At 38.7% G+C, this 19,502-nt stretch overlaps 1 protein-coding gene across 2 annotated transcripts in view; it reads right to left on the bottom strand.

Moving 5' to 3' along the window:
- pde8a (phosphodiesterase 8A) overlaps window positions 1-15,131 on the bottom strand; it is a 46,178-nt gene extending 31,047 nt beyond the window's left edge. Inside the window, exons 1-2 of one of the 2 annotated variants that reach the window (XM_046032349.1) lie at window positions 14,271-15,131; window positions 13,604-13,721 (exon numbers count right to left, since the gene is read on the bottom strand). Coding sequence is in view for 1 of the 2 variants with exons in the window: in XM_046032348.1 (XP_045888304.1) it covers window positions 13,604-13,756 (153 nt within the window). In the remaining variant the exon portion in view is untranslated. Of the gene's footprint in view, window positions 1-13,603 lie in introns of both variants that reach the window. The other variant, XM_046032348.1, reaches the window with a different exon arrangement.
- Between the last annotated feature and the right edge of the window lie 4,371 nt (window positions 15,132-19,502).

Here is a 19,502-nt window from a genome sequence, read left to right as displayed (position 1 = left end):
CAAATGTTTAATGCCATATTCAGCTAGATGTGTGTCAGATGCAATGTCATGAGATTAACGACGAGGCTCAGTTCACTTTCTATGACAACTGTTCAACTACGTGCATATGACAGGATATAATAACTGGCTACAGTATTTTACATTTTCAATAGGCTCTATATTTTATATTCTTTCCCGCTGGCAACTATTCTTTCTTCAACTATAAAGCAAATAACTCATCTGTAATTATTTTTAGTGATCTGCTTACTTTTGAGTGGTATGCAATTTGAGCCAGACTAGCAACTAACGATTCTTTTCATATTTGATTAAATCAGTTTACGATTAATTGATAAATATAAACTTCAGAAAACAGTGAAAAAACTGTGAATACATTATTTGATTTGGCTGACCAAAGTCCAAAAACCAAATAAATCCATTTATACTTATATAAATCAAAGTAAATGTTCATATTCTGAAAAGGCAGGGATGGCAATTTATCCATTTTCCTTGAAAATATGACAATGAATGAACAATGAATCAAAGTTTCAAAATGGTAGACTTTTCTGTAAATCAACTAGTACATTAATCTACTAATTCTTTCAGCCCTAAATTGATCTGCATTTAATTTATTTTTACTCTTTTTTCATTCCTTTGTTCTATTGAATGTCATCTTTACCCATACTCTGCATAACGACAATAAAGTTCAATCTAATCTAATCTTCTATTCCCCAAATAATGTAAAATCGGCACTTCAAATTAAACTGTAGCACTTGTGTATATTTACAAAACTTCTTTTAAAACCAGAGTTTGAAAAGTGCTTTATTAAATAAAAAAAAAGCACAGATTAGATCACATAATCAACTGCTGATAAAGACAACTCCTTGGGGCAAATTAACTAAAAAAAAAAAATCTTCCACAGGGAAAAACATTGAATTAATCTTCATTTTTTTAATATAAAAATCACAAGACATGGGACCACTTTGCCGGGCTGGGAGTTTCCTTATTGGGCATCATGACAAAGACCAGATCTTTGATATGTATCAGAGATAGAACAACTTGCAATAATAATAATAATAATAATAATAATAATAATACTACTACATCATCATCATCAAGCCAGCCATGGCCAAAATCCCAAATGGTAACTGAGGCCCAATATACAGCATGTGGACCTCCAGGTACATGAGTCCACCGTGTAGATGCTAAGGCTAGTATAATAGCACATGTTTAGTTAATATTATTGTTTTTATATATACCTCTTAGCTATCTAAAGTAAGTCAAAGATATCTCCACCAAGCTTAAACAGACCAAAAATCTGACGTTTTTTACCAGACTGGAATTTCACATCGTATCACAAGGTTGATACCCATCATGCCATATAAACCCAAACATGGCCATCATACAATCTGTCATGACATCCCTTCTCATATACACCTACCAACAGCTGACAATGTGGCCTGCAATGTAAAAAACAAAACAAAAAAAAAACCTGAAAAATGTGGCTTTCTGCTGGGTATCCCATTGCTCCCCAATTCTCAAATTTTTGTTCTGCGTTCCACTTTTCCTTTGATGTGCATGAAAATCATTATGACTGATCAGTCATAATGATTATTCACATTTGGTCAAATTAATATTGCACAGAGGAAAGTGACAGTGAATTTTGTTCATGATATGTAGGGTTACCTCAAGAAGCCATCAGCTGCTGGCTTAAGCTCTGGTATGTCAAGTAACAGTAAGTTAATGATTTGAGTAAGCTTGCAGATATATTGTATGCTGGACATGCAGCTGCCACTTATTGTAGATAACTGTAAAATAAAACATAAATCACGATGAAAGTAGTAGTAACAAATAATGTTAATGAAAAACTTAAACTTGACCCAAGAACACACTCAAAGGCTTTAAAAGAAAAAAAAGATAAAGAAACACATCAAGCTGAGGTGCTTTTCTTATACTGAATGCAGTGAAGTATTATAAGCAACTGATGCACACTTACAGATATTTCTAATCAGTCACGCATAAAAGTGCAAACACATGCACACACACTTTTTGAGCAGTGCTTCCAGAGTACGCCCTGACCTTTATTCTGTCTACAGTGACATCTCTCCTACCTCACCAGATAGTGCGGAAATTCAAGCATACAGGAATGCGTGTGCATGTACACACACACACACACACACACACACACACACACACACACAGGAGAGAGAACTTGTCCTGGAATTCAGTCCCAAACGTCCTTGAATGACGTCGGTGGTTTAAAAATACAGAGTTTGCACAAAATGGATAGGTTACTTCATCCTTAGTGACCTGTCCCCGTTTCTCACTGGTGTTCCACACCTTGCAAGCATAGACTCAGATATCACACAAAAACCATCAGATGGGAACTGCTGCTCTAGTGCAATCTGATTTTTACAGTTCAACAAAGAAAAATGAGACATAGATATCTAATCTCTGCAAGCATACAAAACAACACATATTTAAAAGAGCTGAGTACAGCCCACCAGCACGCAACCTTTTATTCTGCTCCAACAGAGAAAATTTGTAATGGTAAATGGTCTGTATCTGTATAGCGCCTTTCTAGTCTTTCCAACCACTCAAAGCGCTATGTGTGCAGTGTGTTTATTTTTTTACTTAAATAAAATGTGTATTTAGATTATATACATACACATATGTACACGCTGCATTCCCCCAGCTTCTGATGCTCTCTGGGCCTATGTGCATACCCTGTGTCCATAGTGGTGCAAGTGTGTATGTGTTCTCTGCGTCACTGTGCCAAAGAGAGTAACTGAGGCCTGGCAGCGGAGCAGTTCCTACCAACAGGCCAAGTGACGAGGGATAGAGACTGTGCTCAGAGCCCTCAACAAGCCGGCCTACAGGGATATGAGAAGAAGAGCAGGAGCAGAAGAGAGGTGCACTCATTAAACATAGAGAGAGATACATGAGGCTGCTTGCTACATTGCTGCATGTAAGCCATAAACTGCCAAACTCTGATGATGAAACTGAGGCAGGGAGTTCTAAGGTTTTAAAATTAAAAGACAGATGAGGTTTTAGTGAGTTCACGTCACCCTATGTCCTCAACTTTGATGCGTCTCCTGAGCTGTATTTATCCAAATTTTTATTTTACCCCCATTTTCCCGCAATCTTTTTAAATTACTTGTATGAACATTGTACCTGGAAGGTATCCAATCTGTGATCTCAACATGACCCTGACTACTTTTATTATCTGAACTTGAGAATCCAACAGCAATATGAGCAAAATTCCAACTTTCAAATCTTCATTTAAGACCTCCTGAGTCTCGTGATGAAAGCCAGCGTTTACAAACTACACAGCAGCAAGCATGCCTGGTTAAAGGGGTACTGCAGCTATTTACTGTTGCATTGACGTAAAGTTAGGGGACAGAAAACAGGCAAGATATCATCACTTTTAGCCCATAGTATGGGTCAGGCTCCAATACCACTGAATCCTACATTTCCCATATACAATAGAGCATTTCATTAGATCTTCCTCACTTCTTAAATGCAACTTCTTTCTACTCCAATACCTCTGGTTTGTAGCACAAGCTTTCGGTTAAAATTGTATGTCGCAAACCCAAGCAGGAAAAAATTATTTTCAAACCTACCGAACTACAGAAATACAAATTGTTTTCACAGGCTGTGTAGTACACCTCATGAAGAGTAAACTGAACTTCATGTGTAAAATGAAGAGTGCCCCTTTCAAGGAATTATGTAGATGATGTCCTCTGCATCTACCACCAGTGTGTGTTAATCAATTAAAGACAGATCCACAAGAAGCTGTGCACTTTCTCCAATGTTCACCTTCAAGGTATTTCTGTCCTTATCCAGATTACCCTGAAATCCCCATAAGACCTGGACAATCCTAAGCCATTCAGAACTCTGGGGCAGCCCCTTACTAAAACCTCTGCCCCCAGTAGCCTCCTTCAACACCACTATTACTGTTTTGCTTCCGCTTTCATTCACACCTACTCACCCCAAATATTACCCAAATTTTACTTTATATAAAAACACACCAAAGAATGCTTATGATCATGTCTTTCTATTTTTCCTCTCACTGTGTCCCGCTGCATTTATTAGCGATACATCTTTAAGTTTTTTCTACCGCTTCTTTGCCTGCCATCAGATTGTCCTTTGCAGTGTGAACCAGGGGCAGCTGTTCATCAGGCGCGTGCAGTCGCCATTCGCCTACCCCTCTCTCAGCTCAATTCCAGGTAAGGTCAAAGGCCAATAAAGCAAAAGGACAAGCTAAAGGAGCTTGTGAAGGTGGGACACTGCCTGGTCCAGTGACACTACAGTGTACTGTAATCTTACCGGGAACCTTTCCATTGCAGTCAGCCACTCCTCCTCCTCCTCAGTCCAGCCAAATACATGACAAAAAGACAAGCGGAGTACAAACAACAAGCTACACAAAAAGACCGTTTTGCCTGAATAAGAGATCATTAGTCTACAGTTACTTTTTAGCCAGAGCCATACCTAACTGTACAATCTTAATTACCACAGCCCTGTGGCCTAAAGAAAGGTTTAGAATTAGCAATACATGCACTGTGGCCACACCACCCCTGCTCTGTCTGCAACTCTGCGTGGCTCCACCTCTCTGCAACAGCTTAGATGTTTTTGAAAATATCAGAAGCGGTTCTCCAGGGCTCTTCAGATGTCTGTGAGAGCATTAGATAATCACCGGACTCCCCCTCCACTTCACCTGCTAAAACAGGAGCACTGATGTCACCGTTGCATGAGGGATCAGTGAGTGACACGAGCTGGAGCACCGGGCTTGGCACACAAGCTATACTTGATTTAAACACACACACACACACACACACACACACACACAAACACAAACACTGAATAGGGATTTGATGACTGCATGCCAATACAAACATTCATGGAAGTTTATAAACACACAAGCATAAAGGCCAGATTTTATTGCGAAATATTCTGCTGTATTATTAAAATAAACAGGTGGTGTAGAAAATGCCGAGACAAAAACACACCAAAAAAAACTTGTAATAAAAAATATATGGTTAAACCAGGCAGACAGCAACTTCCTGTCTGAGTAAGTCTAATATTTTATTAGCAACTAAACACAGAACTTTCACCCGTACTGATTACCACAGAACTTGGCTATTACACTTAAATATATATATATATAAAAAAATACTAAACACAACTAATACAATACTAACCCTGACATTTAAAACTGAGTTTCTTTAAGAGGTTATCCACAAAGTAAGACACATTTTAAAATATTGAGCTTTTTTGCCATAAAATATGAATTACATAAACTCACTACTGATGTAAATGGAGAAATACAATGACCGTAATTAAATATTTAACTTATTTGATGTTTATGGATATGCTGACATGTCAACAGCAAAGCTTGTTGGTTTTATACTCTTAAGACTTAAAGCCCATTTACTACATCTAATGATCCTTTTCATCTTTACCCAGAATTTTTCATGAATTTTAAAAGAGAAACTGTATTATCTCAAACCAAACTTTTAATGAAATACTGAATAAGAATAAGATAAATGTAAAAAGACAGTTTATGAGGAGACATGTTTTCAAGGGATTATTTTCTGGCAAATGCTTCCAATTTTCCTGGGGGTCTCGATATGATGATCGATAGTAAGTAGATAGTAGATAGTAGTAGTTAGGTGTTGTAGCATTGATATCAAAATACTCAATAAGGATATAATTTTTTCTAAAACACAACCCCAGACAAAACAGAATTTAAGGCTTCATGTGTACCATTTATGGATTATTTAGCCTATGCTGGATTATGTAGAAACTGTTCATTAAAAATACATGAACATACACATACAAATGTTTGTATAATATATGATAATATTTCCTATAGTGACAAGCCGCTATTCTGGTCACACTACACACAGTTAAAACAGATGACATGCGAGGAATGTAATCAGGCAGGTGCAACAGGTATAATAAATGACACAGGTGCTTTTGACATGCAGGAATGTTTAAGCTATTGATTCAGTAGGCTACTGCTATTAGAAAAACATATGTGTGTTCAACTGTCTCTCACTGTTTTACATGTACATGTCAATTGTTTTTAAACTGGGCATGTACTCATAGTTTCTATTGAAACATTTCCTCCTCTCTTAAAGCTTCTAAAATGTCATCTAGATTATATACATTTGCTACACATATCACACTGATGCAATAAATGAATGTTCTTGGACAACTGCAACTGGCTGAAAAGAAAGTGGTGAACATTTTTTAAACAGTATGTTACAGTGGAACACTATAGAATTGTGAATAGATGTTTGTATTTTCAAAACAAGGCTGAACTTTGAATAAACCCACTTCCTCATTTTGTCATGTCTCGGTAAAGTGGGTATGGAGTATTACATTTCTGTTACAGTTAAGTAGCACAACATATCACTTAGTATAATGGCCCCACACAACTTGCTTACACACTACAAAAACAATGCGCACCATCTGTGCTCTGCCCTGTACAAATTGTTAGGGATATGTCAACTGAGGGTACAGTATATCTTCAGAGCAAAAGGCAGGACACACTCCAGAGAGTTTTGCGTCATAGCTGTGTCCATTAAAAAAAAGGAAGGAGACAAGCACTGCCAGCTTAATGCCCTGTTCATCAGGTGAATGAGTGTCTTGCGTGTTTACTACAGCCAATAAGCTGCAGGCCTGTTCACTTAAATCCAGTGAGACTCTTGTCTGATCAGGGCTTCTTTAGTGAAGAAAGGCAGTAAAATGAAATCAAAGCCTCTGGAGCATATCCATCTACTTTCTAAAATAGTTTCAGATCAACTGCCAAATTTTTGCAGTGAAATAACTATCAGGTTCATAATTTAATACTAAATCTACCAATTGTTGGTGCTTTGGAAACCCCTTTCTTTAGATGATTCTGGCTGTAAGGACAGCGGTGTGTCGAGCGTGAAAATGGCCCAAGTACTCTAGTAACCAGATGCTGTTAAAACGGCTGTTATTATTGTTGTTCATGGTTACAGCAGTCCACAATCACCACATAAGGCTCTAATCCAGGGGAGATTAAAAACGCACCTATGGACACTGACACTGTGACACTATGCAAGAGAGATGACTCAGATGAACTCTTCCTTTGGAAAAACAATGATGGTGTGTTCTGTACATGGTGTACTTTTCAAAACCACTCAAAAGTGTGGGATTAAGACATTGGGGTCTTAATATAGAGGTGGTATGCGCATAACAGCAGTCTCACATGAAAAAAATAATACTGAAACAATGGCTAAAGCAGAAAATAGTTATGGTGATACCAACTGAACAAATAGACACAGAATGGGCGACAGAGCTTTCACCATTGCAGCCCCCTCCCTATGGAACTCCTTACCCATACACATACGAGATTGCAGCGACATGGACTCTTTCAAATCAATTTTCAAATCCCACCTGTTTAGACTAGCTTTTAACATCAAACAATGTTATATTACACCTGCTGCTGTTTGTTATTTATATAGTCACCCCTTGCTCTTATGCATTTCCTCACCACATTTTTATCTACGGTTCATATATTTTTTTTATTATGCTATTTATGTTTTTAATCTGTTTTAAATGTTCATAACTTCTGTTTTTACTGTAAAGTCTCTTTGAGTGTCCTGAAAAGCCCTATAGAAATAAAATGTATTATTATTAGAAGTCTTTACAGATATAGATATATGGAAACATTTGGAGCCAAATCATTCATTACATTGTTTTCGGACAACTGTAATGCCATCTTTAAAAAAGGAAACGGAAGAACGGAAATGCAAAGAAATTTGCTGTCTTGTTAGATGAGAACAGCATTACTACTCTCATGTCTATACGGTAAATATAAAGCTACAGCCAGCAGCCGGTTAGCTTAGCCTAGCATACCATTAAGACAGGAAATGGGGGAAACAGCTAGCCTGGCTCTGTCCACAAAATCAGCCTATAAGCACGTCTGTCCAAAGCTCACTGGTTAAAACATTTTATATCTTGTTTTTGTTAATCTGTTCAAAAAATAAAGTGTAAAAACAAGAAGTTCTGGTTTTATGGAGACTATCTGCTTTGTGTTTTTTTCCTTGTTTTTCTGTTTCACTGCTGCCCTTTGGGAACAAATAAAGTGACTGATTGATCAACATATACTTCAATAGTGATGGTAGGAATGTTTGCAAGACACTACAACAGTCAACAGACTTAAGAAAACTCAGACGAACTGCACAACTAGATGGCCTTTGACGCAGGACTGTTTTCTATGAAAGATCACCTCATTGTCTTCCTCACACCGATAGTCTCAACTCCAGTCAGTCCTAAAAGCCTAAATGCATGGAGCAGGAACCCATATTTGAAACAGACATCAGTAGCATGACAACTCTGCAGACGCTCACAGCTCAGAGGAGCCCAAAAAATTGGGAGAGACACAGTCCAGGAGGAGCTTAAAAGGCCACCAGTGGACCTGTGGGCCCACTTACATCTACATTCCTGTGAGCTTCTGAAAGAGAACAGAGAGCGCTGCTACAAAGTAAACACTTGTAGTGCCTTGTTTTGGAAGAACACCACTTCCATAATCTCATGAAACTATCACATGCTGACCTTATGATACTAAATTCTTAACCTGGGGCGGGGCAGAACAAGCTTTGAATGTGGCATTATTGGTTAAGACTATTTTAAAAACAATGGGAGGTTCTGTTTCATAAGTACATGCACACAACTGACACCTCTGACAAGTGAGCAAGCTCTCGGAGGTGAAGAGACCAACTGTATCTACACTCAAGGTGACAAAAAGATTTATTATATTATCCTATATTAATTTCTACACAGGATCAACATTAACTCTGTCAGCAGTGGGAGACTTTGATGTCATACCAAGTATTTGAGCTGTTTAATGCTCATGAATAGACTGTTTATAGGAAATAAAATGTATAATAATATAATGTATATAATGTGTTTACCCCAAACTCTTGGAGATATACAGTATATAAACAGCTTGTAGGGTGATACGTTCTAGAGCTGCCAATACATCAATCAGTGGACTCTGGATGCTCCATGGGCCCAATCTCGCTTCCTCCAAAACTCTATCTGCTCATGTGCCACCGGAGAAAAATGACATGGCAAAAAAAGAAAAATAATGTATCTGCTTACTGCTCCCGCAGACACTCCAGACAGGAAGGGAAATGCAGGGTCACACTGCAGCTGACGTTTTGTTTAAATAAAACATAATGAACAGCTAAAGTAATTTTTAAAGGCTATACTCAAGTGATTTGTGAAGTTTATTGTAACGTCAGTGAGTTTAAAAAGTAGACCAAATATAGTTGAACAGTTGGACACTTTGGGAAACGTATTCCCTTTATAGCCAAGAGTTTGATTAGAAGATAGATACCACTGTCATGTCTGTCTGTTAAATATGAAGATACAGCCAGCAGCTGGTTAGCTTAGGTTAGCATAAGACTGGAAATAGGGGGATACAGGCAACCTGGCTCTGTGCAAAAATAAGAAAATCCACCTATTAGCACCTCTTAAGCTCACTAATTAACAGGTTACATTTTGTTTGTTTAATTCATACAAAAACAGAAGTGCAAAAATGACAAATTGCTGTTTTACAGAGAGTTATTTGCCAGAAAACACACAAAATGGTGAAATAGTAGTTTTGGAAAGAGCCAGGCTAGCTGCTTCCCCCTGTTTCGAGTCTTTATGCTAAGCTAAGCTAACTAGCTACTGAGTCCAGAGTCCTCCAGAGGGTGGTACCGATCTTCTTATTAAACACTCTGTAGGATAAGCATATGAGCAAAATATCACACTATTCATTTATCAAGGTGGATATTTTTGTCCATGTTGTCTTATAGCACCAAAACATTGCCCCAGTGGGAATCAAAATGCTAACTATCGCAGCGTACCAGGGGTTAGCGCCATGCTCTGAGCTATAAAAGACCATTGTACATATACACATGACATCCTTGATAGACATAGATAAGCATAGTCAATCACTTGATCCAATCAGCAGCTGTGAAGACAAAGACAACAGCAGGACCACTGAAGTCAAATGAATATAACAAATTTCTGTGGGTACACAGAGGGAGACTGCTCCTACTGTGTATTCAATCATATGTGATTGTGACGACAAAAACAGCTGGCAGTCAGATGGAGACGTATTAACTTCGGACATTCAGTGAGTAATATCTAAGAACAAACATTTTTATATGACAAGAGCAACACACAGGGGAAGAGCACAGAAAATTTGATAGCCAAATGAAAGTAAAAGAGAGAGAGAAAGAAAAAGAGCCAATATCAGTCTCTCTCCTCTCAGCCAGCAGAAAAAGCACAGTGGATTAATTCATCACCATGCTGAGCCCTTGCCCTCCTCTGGAATAAATTACCCAATGACTCTCAAGTTAGACTGCGCGCGCACACACACACACACACACACACCTGACAAATGGAGAAAGACTGCCCAGGTCAGTGGTGTATCGTACACACTATTTCAAAGATGCATCACGTGAGGTGTTTGGTTCAGAGACTTTTTCTGTTCTGTGTGTTAGCAACAGTTAAGTGTTCTCCAACAGAGACTTTAGTTTAGAAAAGCAACTTTGTGTGCCTTGTCACTTCTGGGGATGGGAGGGTTTTAATGGGGGATGTCTGAGGTATGGCTGAGTGATTTCACCACTTATGTTAATACATGCAGAGGCTGGAATCAGGGAGCAAGCAAGATGGTATTACTCTGCAGATACTTATAAGCTTACCACCTTTTTATTGCCCTTTTCCATTTATAGTAAGAGGCAACAGTAAAACTGATTCTCCATTTGCAGAGGGGGCTACTTGATTTCCTTGAGTGGGGGGCAATCAGATTGGAAAAGTCAAGGCCAGATAAATGGTGTAGTGTTTGGCTGAGGTCTTTTACTGTCTGTTTGGCCCCACATACACAAACACACTCAAAATGCCCACTATCACAGGACCTTGTACTTGAAGCTTATCATCACCAGAGCAGCCCAGATGGTAACATACCCTTGACAAAGACTCACATCACACTCCCAAACTTCTATTGAATCTTTCTCACACTGTAGACGCCTGCACATGTTCCCTCCCTGTCTCTCTCTCTCTCTCTCTCTAAGTGTAAAAAAAAATGTAAGCAGCACAGTCTTACCATTTGCTTAATTCAGTTTGTAATACGCTAAACTTGTACACTTTGCTGTAACTAGTGCTAGCATGTGTAGATGTAGATGGGAGTATTATTATCATCCTTTAGAGGATGTATGTATGCTCCCTTCAGAGTCACCATAACACAAGCCGGGGCACAAACACGCACACAGAGACTAAAGCAAAACACATAATGATTAGACACAAACTATTTGAGATGGCATGTATCTGTTATACTTTCTACTAGGGCTGCATCTAAAAGTTGTTTTCGTTTCCTGCTAATTATTTTACTATTTCACTTAAAATAGTGAAAAAATCAAAACATTTCACTATTACAATTTCCTTAAGCCCAATGTGACATCTTCAAAATACTTGTTTTGTCCGACCAACAGTGAAATCCCCCCCAAAGACATTCAGATTATAATCACTTAAGACAAAGAAAAGCAGCAAATCCTCACATTCGAGAGAAGAATATTTAGCATTACTGGTTATCAAAATAGTTGCCGCTTAAGTTTCTGTCGATTAACTAATGGATTAATCAACTAATCGCTTCGGGTCTACTTTCTACTGATGCCTACTGGGATCTGGTGCAGCTCTACTGTTTCAAATCAAACAGTGACATCTCTCAAAGTCTCTATTCCCAATTATATTCCAAATGAAATGCAAGAAATTAGGGTTTTGAAATGACAATGTGCTGCAAAAGGCCTTTTTAAATCCAATCAATGGCTGTTATTGATCTCTTTTAGGAAGAAGAAATCAAAAGAGCGACAACCAGCAGCAATGGTAGGTATCACTGACTCTGATGGGAATTTTGATGAGAGTAACTATAACTTACTTTTCTATACATTATGATAAAGTTCAACCTTCCCGATCACTGGGGGAAAATACAGAGGATGTTAAACAATGACACTTTACACAACAGGGATTAACCATTTCCAGCTGAATGAGATTTGTATACCATTAGTCAATCAGGGGACTAATTCAATCAAAGGCACAGTGAGTGTCTTCACGTGGGGGCATCTGTCACACTGACTTCTCACTGCATCCCGCAGTGACATTTGGCCACAAAATTCAGCTTGACAGAGGCCCTCAAATAGCCTGCGGTCTGTCAGACAAACGCACACATATTCATGAAAACAACCAACACACAGACACACTCATGCACCACTAAATTCACAAGATCACACTTTTTTATGGACATTTTGTGTTGGCAGATGCCTGCAGATGTACACAAACATTACAGCGCGAGCTTCCTTCCTTTTATTATCAATGCGGCACTGCTTGAGGCTTCTACATCATTATTCTTCATTCAGACATAAAATAACTGTTCATAACTCAATATTGCTCAATTACTGCACTTTCTACAATTGGGATGGGGCCTTTTGCCAGTACACACGAAAACCAGGATCTTCACTTCTCAAGTTTGCTGCAAAACAATTACATCTTTCAAACTCCTACAAACACACATCTGCCTATCAATCTGAATAGGAGTGACAAGTTGTTCTTATGTGCATAACCTCTTATAATAACAGGAATCATCATCATCTTGATTAGAAACACCTATTTGGTCCCTGCACAAAAGATGGCACAGCACATTTTGTTATCCTCTGTCCTCTATCCTCTGTATGTAAGTGTAATTATTTGTGGTCCAATACACAAATGGGACTGTTATTTTTTGGGATGATGTAACACACTGATGGCAAATGTTTTGCTATTATGTCACTCAATACTTTTCACTACCTACCCCTACTTTCCATTCAGAGATCCCTGTCCACTTTTTAAAACACTTACAGTTAAATGCTTCTAATGCATGAAACACAAAGTTTAGGCCTTTATAAGATCCAACAAAACAGGACTTCCTATTGAAAACCGCAACTGACAGAAAGGTGAAGCTGTGTCAACTGAACCATGTTTGACAACAGATGTCAGTGCTTCATGCTTAAAATTTTAGTCGTATAAAGCGCATTACTCTAGCAGTAAGATTATACACATCATGTAGACATAAAGCGACTGAGAACTGCTATAAAAATTTTCTGTATCCTGACTCTTACAAAGAGAACAATACCTCAGAGGTTAATGTGGAGGCCTGTGACCCCACAACCCTTCACTGAGTGTGTATCATGGCCTATTTGTGATGTCAAGCATGGATTTTTTGTTTGTTTGAACTGAGTTAAAATGAAAGTAATGCAATGTCTATCAAAATTTAAAGAAACTGCTATATAGCAGCTGTGCTGTTGTACTGAACAGTCAAATTTATAGTGGCTTTCAAGTTTTCCCCTATTTCGGTCTCCTGGGATAATCTACTGCATAGTTCTTCCAAAATATTGCCAATAAAAATTAAGTTTTGGAAAAATTATGGTATGGTGTCCAAAGAAATCATAATAGGAATCATATAGTTATTGGCCTCTAGCAGAACAACTTTATGTAACACACACACACACAACATACACACAAATTGTTCCTGTGTCTCTGTAAATATAATGAATATAAGTTGCCTCACCTTGCAGCTTGGGGGTTTTAGGGGTAGTCCCAAGGCAGGATTTCCTTGATGCTGAGTGGTATTAGTCTGCTGGGGTGAGTGGGAATCCTCGGACTCTTTTCCACTGTGGTAGACCACCCTATCAGAGATATGAATACTTGAAGCACAGCCCATGCTTCAACCCACTTCAGCCTTTTTCTTTTTGCGCAAGTGCTTTACTTTGAGGCTACCCAAGTGTCATTCGCCCTCTGTTTTTTGTATTTTTTTTTTTTTTTTTTTTAAAAAGGTCCACCCTTCCTCCTAAGGTTTCATTTTTTTAAATATATATATATATATAATAACATATACATACATATATATATATAAATACATATATGTATCATCTAGGCCACAGCAAAGCCGGTTCTCCAATTGCTCTGACACAAGGCATGAATAATATATTTTTCTATCCCCCACCCTCAAACCAGGAAGCTGATTTTCTCCCTCTCTTTTTTCGCATGAAGTTAATTGGAGGTCTTTAATCAAAGCAGCTGTCTTATCCACGAGAACCTGGATTCCGTTATTCTTCAGCTGAGCTGCTCAGATCCCCAAACACGATTTTATCCCTCATTCCGGCTTCGTACCACATCACCATTTTCTCATTTTCCCCCAACTTCACTGTTATCAAGTAGGCCTTAAAAACACACACCATGCAGTCCCCCCGCCAGCTTCATGCAATAGTTTTATCCATTTTTTGTGTCCACGGTTTCATGTGTAGTCGTCCTCCCCCACCCTGGAGCCATCAAAAATGATGCTTTTCTCTCTCTCTCTTTCTCTCCCCCCCCCCCCTCTCTCTCAAACAAACTGGTTGCCTACTTCAGCTCAAGACATGGGCCATAAACCGGTTCTTACGACACTTTGCTCCAGTCCTGAGCGGTTCATCATCAACAGGCTGAAATATTCACACTACAGGGTGTTATTCTGGCCAGTCGCTCCGATGTCAAACACCCGTCGTAGAACATAATGCCGTGTAGTCCGGCGGAAGACTCCATTTATCAGCCCAAATTCACCAGTTTAGGAAGCGAAGAAATCTTGTTGGATGGCTTGCAATCTCCATTCAGGCATCCGCTACCAGGTTAAGGATGATCCGCCTGATATAAGAAGTCCAAACCCGGGTGCAATTGGCTACAGTGTTACCAGGCTCCGCGATTTTCTCTCATTCTGAATGGGGGGAATGGGATGTAGAGGCTGTCAGACTGTAATGTGTGGATGTACCACCTCTGGAGAATGCAATCGCTTGAGAGAGACACATAGAGAAAAAAAAATCTAAAAAAACAACAACAAAAAACCCCCCACAAAACAAGACCGCTCCGTGTCCACAAGTTTCGGATCTGTTACTGGGGACGGCACGGTTATTCACGGTTGACGAGAGCGGCAGTAAGGTAGAATCGAGCTACATAATGCTGATTTTATGTTTGTCTTTTCTCTGCCTTTTCTGGCGTTTGCCCTTCCAATTCTTCAGCACTGCTTGACAGCGGCACATCCAATAAAAGCACCCGCAAGGATTGACCTACAGCCTTTACTGACGTTAATGCAAATGAGCTCCGCGCAGCTAATCGGCGTCGTGCTCTGCGCCGCTGGGTGGTCCTCTGCTTTCCGTGGGAACTTTGAAAGCAGGAAAAGAGCTCACACAGACAAACAGTGAGCTGGGTGCAGGTGCATTGGACGTTTTCTACAGATTGCACATGAAAACCAGGTGAAAGGTGTTTTTGGTGGGTTTTTCACGGTTCTATCTAGTGAAAAACAAGCCTAATTTACAGTGGTAGTTACACGTTTTGGAACAGGCAATGAAACGGTTTCCTTCGAATCTCAAGTGTATGGAATAACATTTGTGCCAAAATTAATTATATTTCAATCATGCTTTATTAAAAAATCTGTCAAATATACAGAAAACTATAAAACTTAACTAGTACAGAAATGATGAAAAAAATCTGCATACCTTGCTTTGATGTACTGTTGACACAGTTTTTCCAACTTTCACACAACACCTCTCAACAGTTCACTGGAATAAATTCTCCTTTATTTTATCATTTAGTATTTATAATACCGCAGTGTTCTTATGCACGTTCTCTAGTAATTGAGAAACATTCTCTTCAGTCCAAATATTCAGGAAAAAATAAAACCGGGGTGGTGATGGTGCAGTGGATAAGACCTTTGGTATGAGAGACCCGTGTTCAATTCCCCCATGTGACACATCCATCAATGTGTCCCTGAGCAGGATACTTAATGTCTGACCTCTGACATATATAACAATATTAAGCAGTGATGGCAACTTAAGTTGCACACACAGTGACTTGAGACTTGTCCTCAAAAGACTTCAAGACTTGACTCGAGGTGCGGGACTTTTGAACAATGTTTATTTTTAGGAAACATCTGATGAGCTTGCTGTTACTCCCCTCACTCTGCTACCTCACATATGAGAGAGGACAACAAGCACGGCAGCTGCTGAGCCATTCATCGTAAACTTTGGCTTTAAAACTTCATACAACAAGACCCAAACAAAGAAGCGCTGAACACAAAATAGGTTAGTAACCTGAGGTTAGTAAACATGTTTAGCTTAGCATTGGTCATCTAACGTTAGCTTGCTTCTTGATTTAGCTAAAACCTATGAGAGGTTAACTCTGACTGTCGTTCGTTATGAAAAGAAGAATGAGCGTTTGTTTGCTTGCCAAACGTCTGGTAGTCGATTAACGTAATCATTTGCATCCCGCTGGCTGCCATAACGTTAATTGTTAACGTTGGCTGCAAACAGGTTACAGGTTTATTCCTGATCATGTAACGTTACAGTTTTATTTAGTTAACATTAACACTGGGTTTGTGAGTCTGAGGAATGTGTTGACTTACAGTAGTTTATAAGCTGTCATTGATTGCATTGCAGATTACATGGTTGTGCTCTCCTGACAGTAAGTAAAAAACAGGTTACAGTTACAGAATCCCTTATAGCTAAGCAGTATAAAAAACAGTCTGGATTGAACACAGCAGGTGATACAAAATTCTTTATAACCACGAGTGACCTGGGACTTGACTTGGACTCTTGCTCAAAGACATGAGACTTGACTTGGACTCTAGCTCAAAGACTTGAGACTTGACTTGGACTCTAGTATTAGACCCCCTCTCTCTAGCTCAAAGAATTGTGAACATCTCTGATTGTAAGTCACTTTTGATAAGAGCGTCAGGCAGGGCAGCGGCAGATGATGAATTGATTTCTGCTTGATAGGGAGGTACAGTAGTCAAGGCGGGAGGAGATAAAGGCATGGATTAGTTTCTCCAGATATTTGGCAGACATTAGATAGACAATTATAAATATGAGGATATTTCCTCTTGATACCAAGTAATGTTATAAAAGTAATATTATAAAAGTAATAGGATACCTACAGTCCAGCGGATGTGCAATACACACTGGTGGCATTACATAGCATTGTGTCACCTAGAGTGTGTCATTTGATGTCCATAGAAGACACTGGGCATGCTATACATAAAATGTGTGTGTAATACAGAAGTCAAGGTACTCTAGATGGGATGTACCAGTGTGACTAGCAAATGTTTTAATGGATCCTAGTCATGTGTCAACACTGACAAATAGGGAATTGGCACATTTTGATGCATTTATAAGCAAGACGCTGCTGATGTGTGGACTTACATCAGAAATAAAAGATGGATGTTTTTAAGGGGTACTCCAGAAATTCAGTATTGCAATTCTATAGAGCTGGCAGACCAGCCAGAGAAGGATAAAGAAAGGAACGATCAAAATTGAAGCGACAGAGGCAGAGATATTCTGCCTGTAGTCCCTGTAAGCTCCAGAAAGGCTGGATCCTACATTTCTCATAATGCATCCTATAGCTGCTTTTCATTAGACCCCCTCTCTCTGGCAAACACTTGTCTTTCAAACGCTATGCCTCAGGTTTATATCACAGACTTTCTGTTATAAATCTGTAGTCTTAAAGGCTGAGAAAAGATAAACCTGATAACATCATCAGCATTCTTAGAGTTAAACCTGCAGAGTGAAACTTTTGTCTCCCCCTTCTGACAGTGACGGTAATTACACAACACGGTCACATGCTTCTTACATACAGTGTAGACTGACATACTGAGTTGCTGCTGTTGTCCACCATGATGTGAACTTGTTTGCCAAGGGCTTGAAAGTAACAGATGTTCATTTATATGTAAAAGTCCTGTACTCTAGCTTTGACATAGGTCCTCACAGGCAGAGTAGCACTCCCTATGACAAGAAAACTGACCTTTTATGTATAAAAAAATATGGTTCCCCTTTAACATGTGTCAAACAACGCCTCTGTGTTTTGCCTTCCATAACAATGAGCTTCAACAGCCTAAACGCTGCACAGAGTGGCTGTTTGTTCTCAGTGGGATTTGCAGTACTAGCAACCCTTTCACATTACAGATTATTGATTCAAGGTTAGTACCAATAATAATTTCTATTTGGAGCTTTAAGCAACAAATCATATGACGGTGTGATTACATTTCTTTAGACAGTGCATGAAACTTCATGAAAATCACTGTAAATCACAGCCTCAGCTGGTTTATTGCTTTGCTAAAACAAACACAGACCAGTGGAATACAAATAATCTAAGTGGTAAATAACTCTATGTTAGAGATATGATAGATGACAGTATATAAATCAAGCCACTGACAGATCATGCTCAATTTTTTATAAGCTTTTAGTAACACTGGCTGCATTATTCATGAGGGGATGACATGTTTACTGTTGCCTTATTTGCACTTATGTCATTTATGTGTGTTTGGCTGTCAGTAATTGTCATTGTACTTTGTGCTGCTACATTCTTTAGCTGGAGCACTTTAGAAATGTAAACTTGTAATGTGTTTATATTTGGTTCACTGTCAAACCACATGTTTCGTCTACAGTGTAGACACTATATGTAAACTTTAGTGGTGTCAAATTCCTTTTCCACTAATTATAATTTGCGTTAAAGTGGATATGCCAAGTTTTACTGTCCTATGCTCTGTAGTTTAAAATACACAAAATTGCGTACTTACCAAAAATAAAAATTACAACATTGAATTGTTATGTGAAAATTAGCCTGATATTGACTGAAGCATGTCTTCCGATATTATCAGACCAAAACAAACAACTGCATTTCTGATATGACTTTTAATATCAGTGTTAATAAATCAACCTCCAATAACACACAAAGTTACCTTTTTTCCCCTCTAATAAATCAAAGTTTAAGTTGAACTACCCTTAAACTGTGATTATTTCCATAACTTTCATCAGAATCAACAGCTGAACAGTTGAGATAATCAGATTTTATTTGACGGGTGAAAGTATTCCCCGCCATTCTGTTCTATTGCAATCAAATTAATTTAGTTATTGAGATTTCTGATGGTATAAGGTTAATCACCACCTTATGATAAGACATAAGTGGGTGCAACAAAAGCTGTACACATGTATGCATTTCCTTGCAACACTTACACATTACCAGGCAGTCAGAAGACCGTCAGTTTACCTAAATCAGAAAGTTGCACATAGTTTCTGTGTTATTTGCAGGGATTTTGAGACTTCTCTCACTCTCCTAAACAATAGAGGTAAATTGATTTATAGTTATGTTTGGAAATGTATAATTAAAAAAGATGTATCCAGGGCATGTACTGTATGTAGTATGTTTTAGGCAGCTAAGCATCTGGAGTGTATAAAGCTTAAGTCATCCATTACCATTCACTGAAAGGAGTTCAGCGCTAATCCTCCTGTAGTTCACCCTCCACTTTTGATACCCCATTCTCTCTGTCTGTGACTGTAATAGGAAATAAAAAAGCCATAGAAGGAAAATGTTTAAAAGGAGCTGCACAAGAAACATATAGTGCATCAAAGAGTTGGTGTGCAACGCTGTGATACTGTTTCTTCTAA

This window comes from Micropterus dolomieu, linkage group LG20 (assembly GCF_021292245.1).
Source record: "Micropterus dolomieu isolate WLL.071019.BEF.003 ecotype Adirondacks linkage group LG20, ASM2129224v1, whole genome shotgun sequence".
Taxonomy (NCBI): Eukaryota; Metazoa; Chordata; class Actinopteri; order Centrarchiformes; family Centrarchidae; genus Micropterus; species Micropterus dolomieu.
The sequence above is the reverse complement of the archived record's forward strand: the minus strand, read 5'-3'. Positions and strand labels throughout refer to the sequence as shown.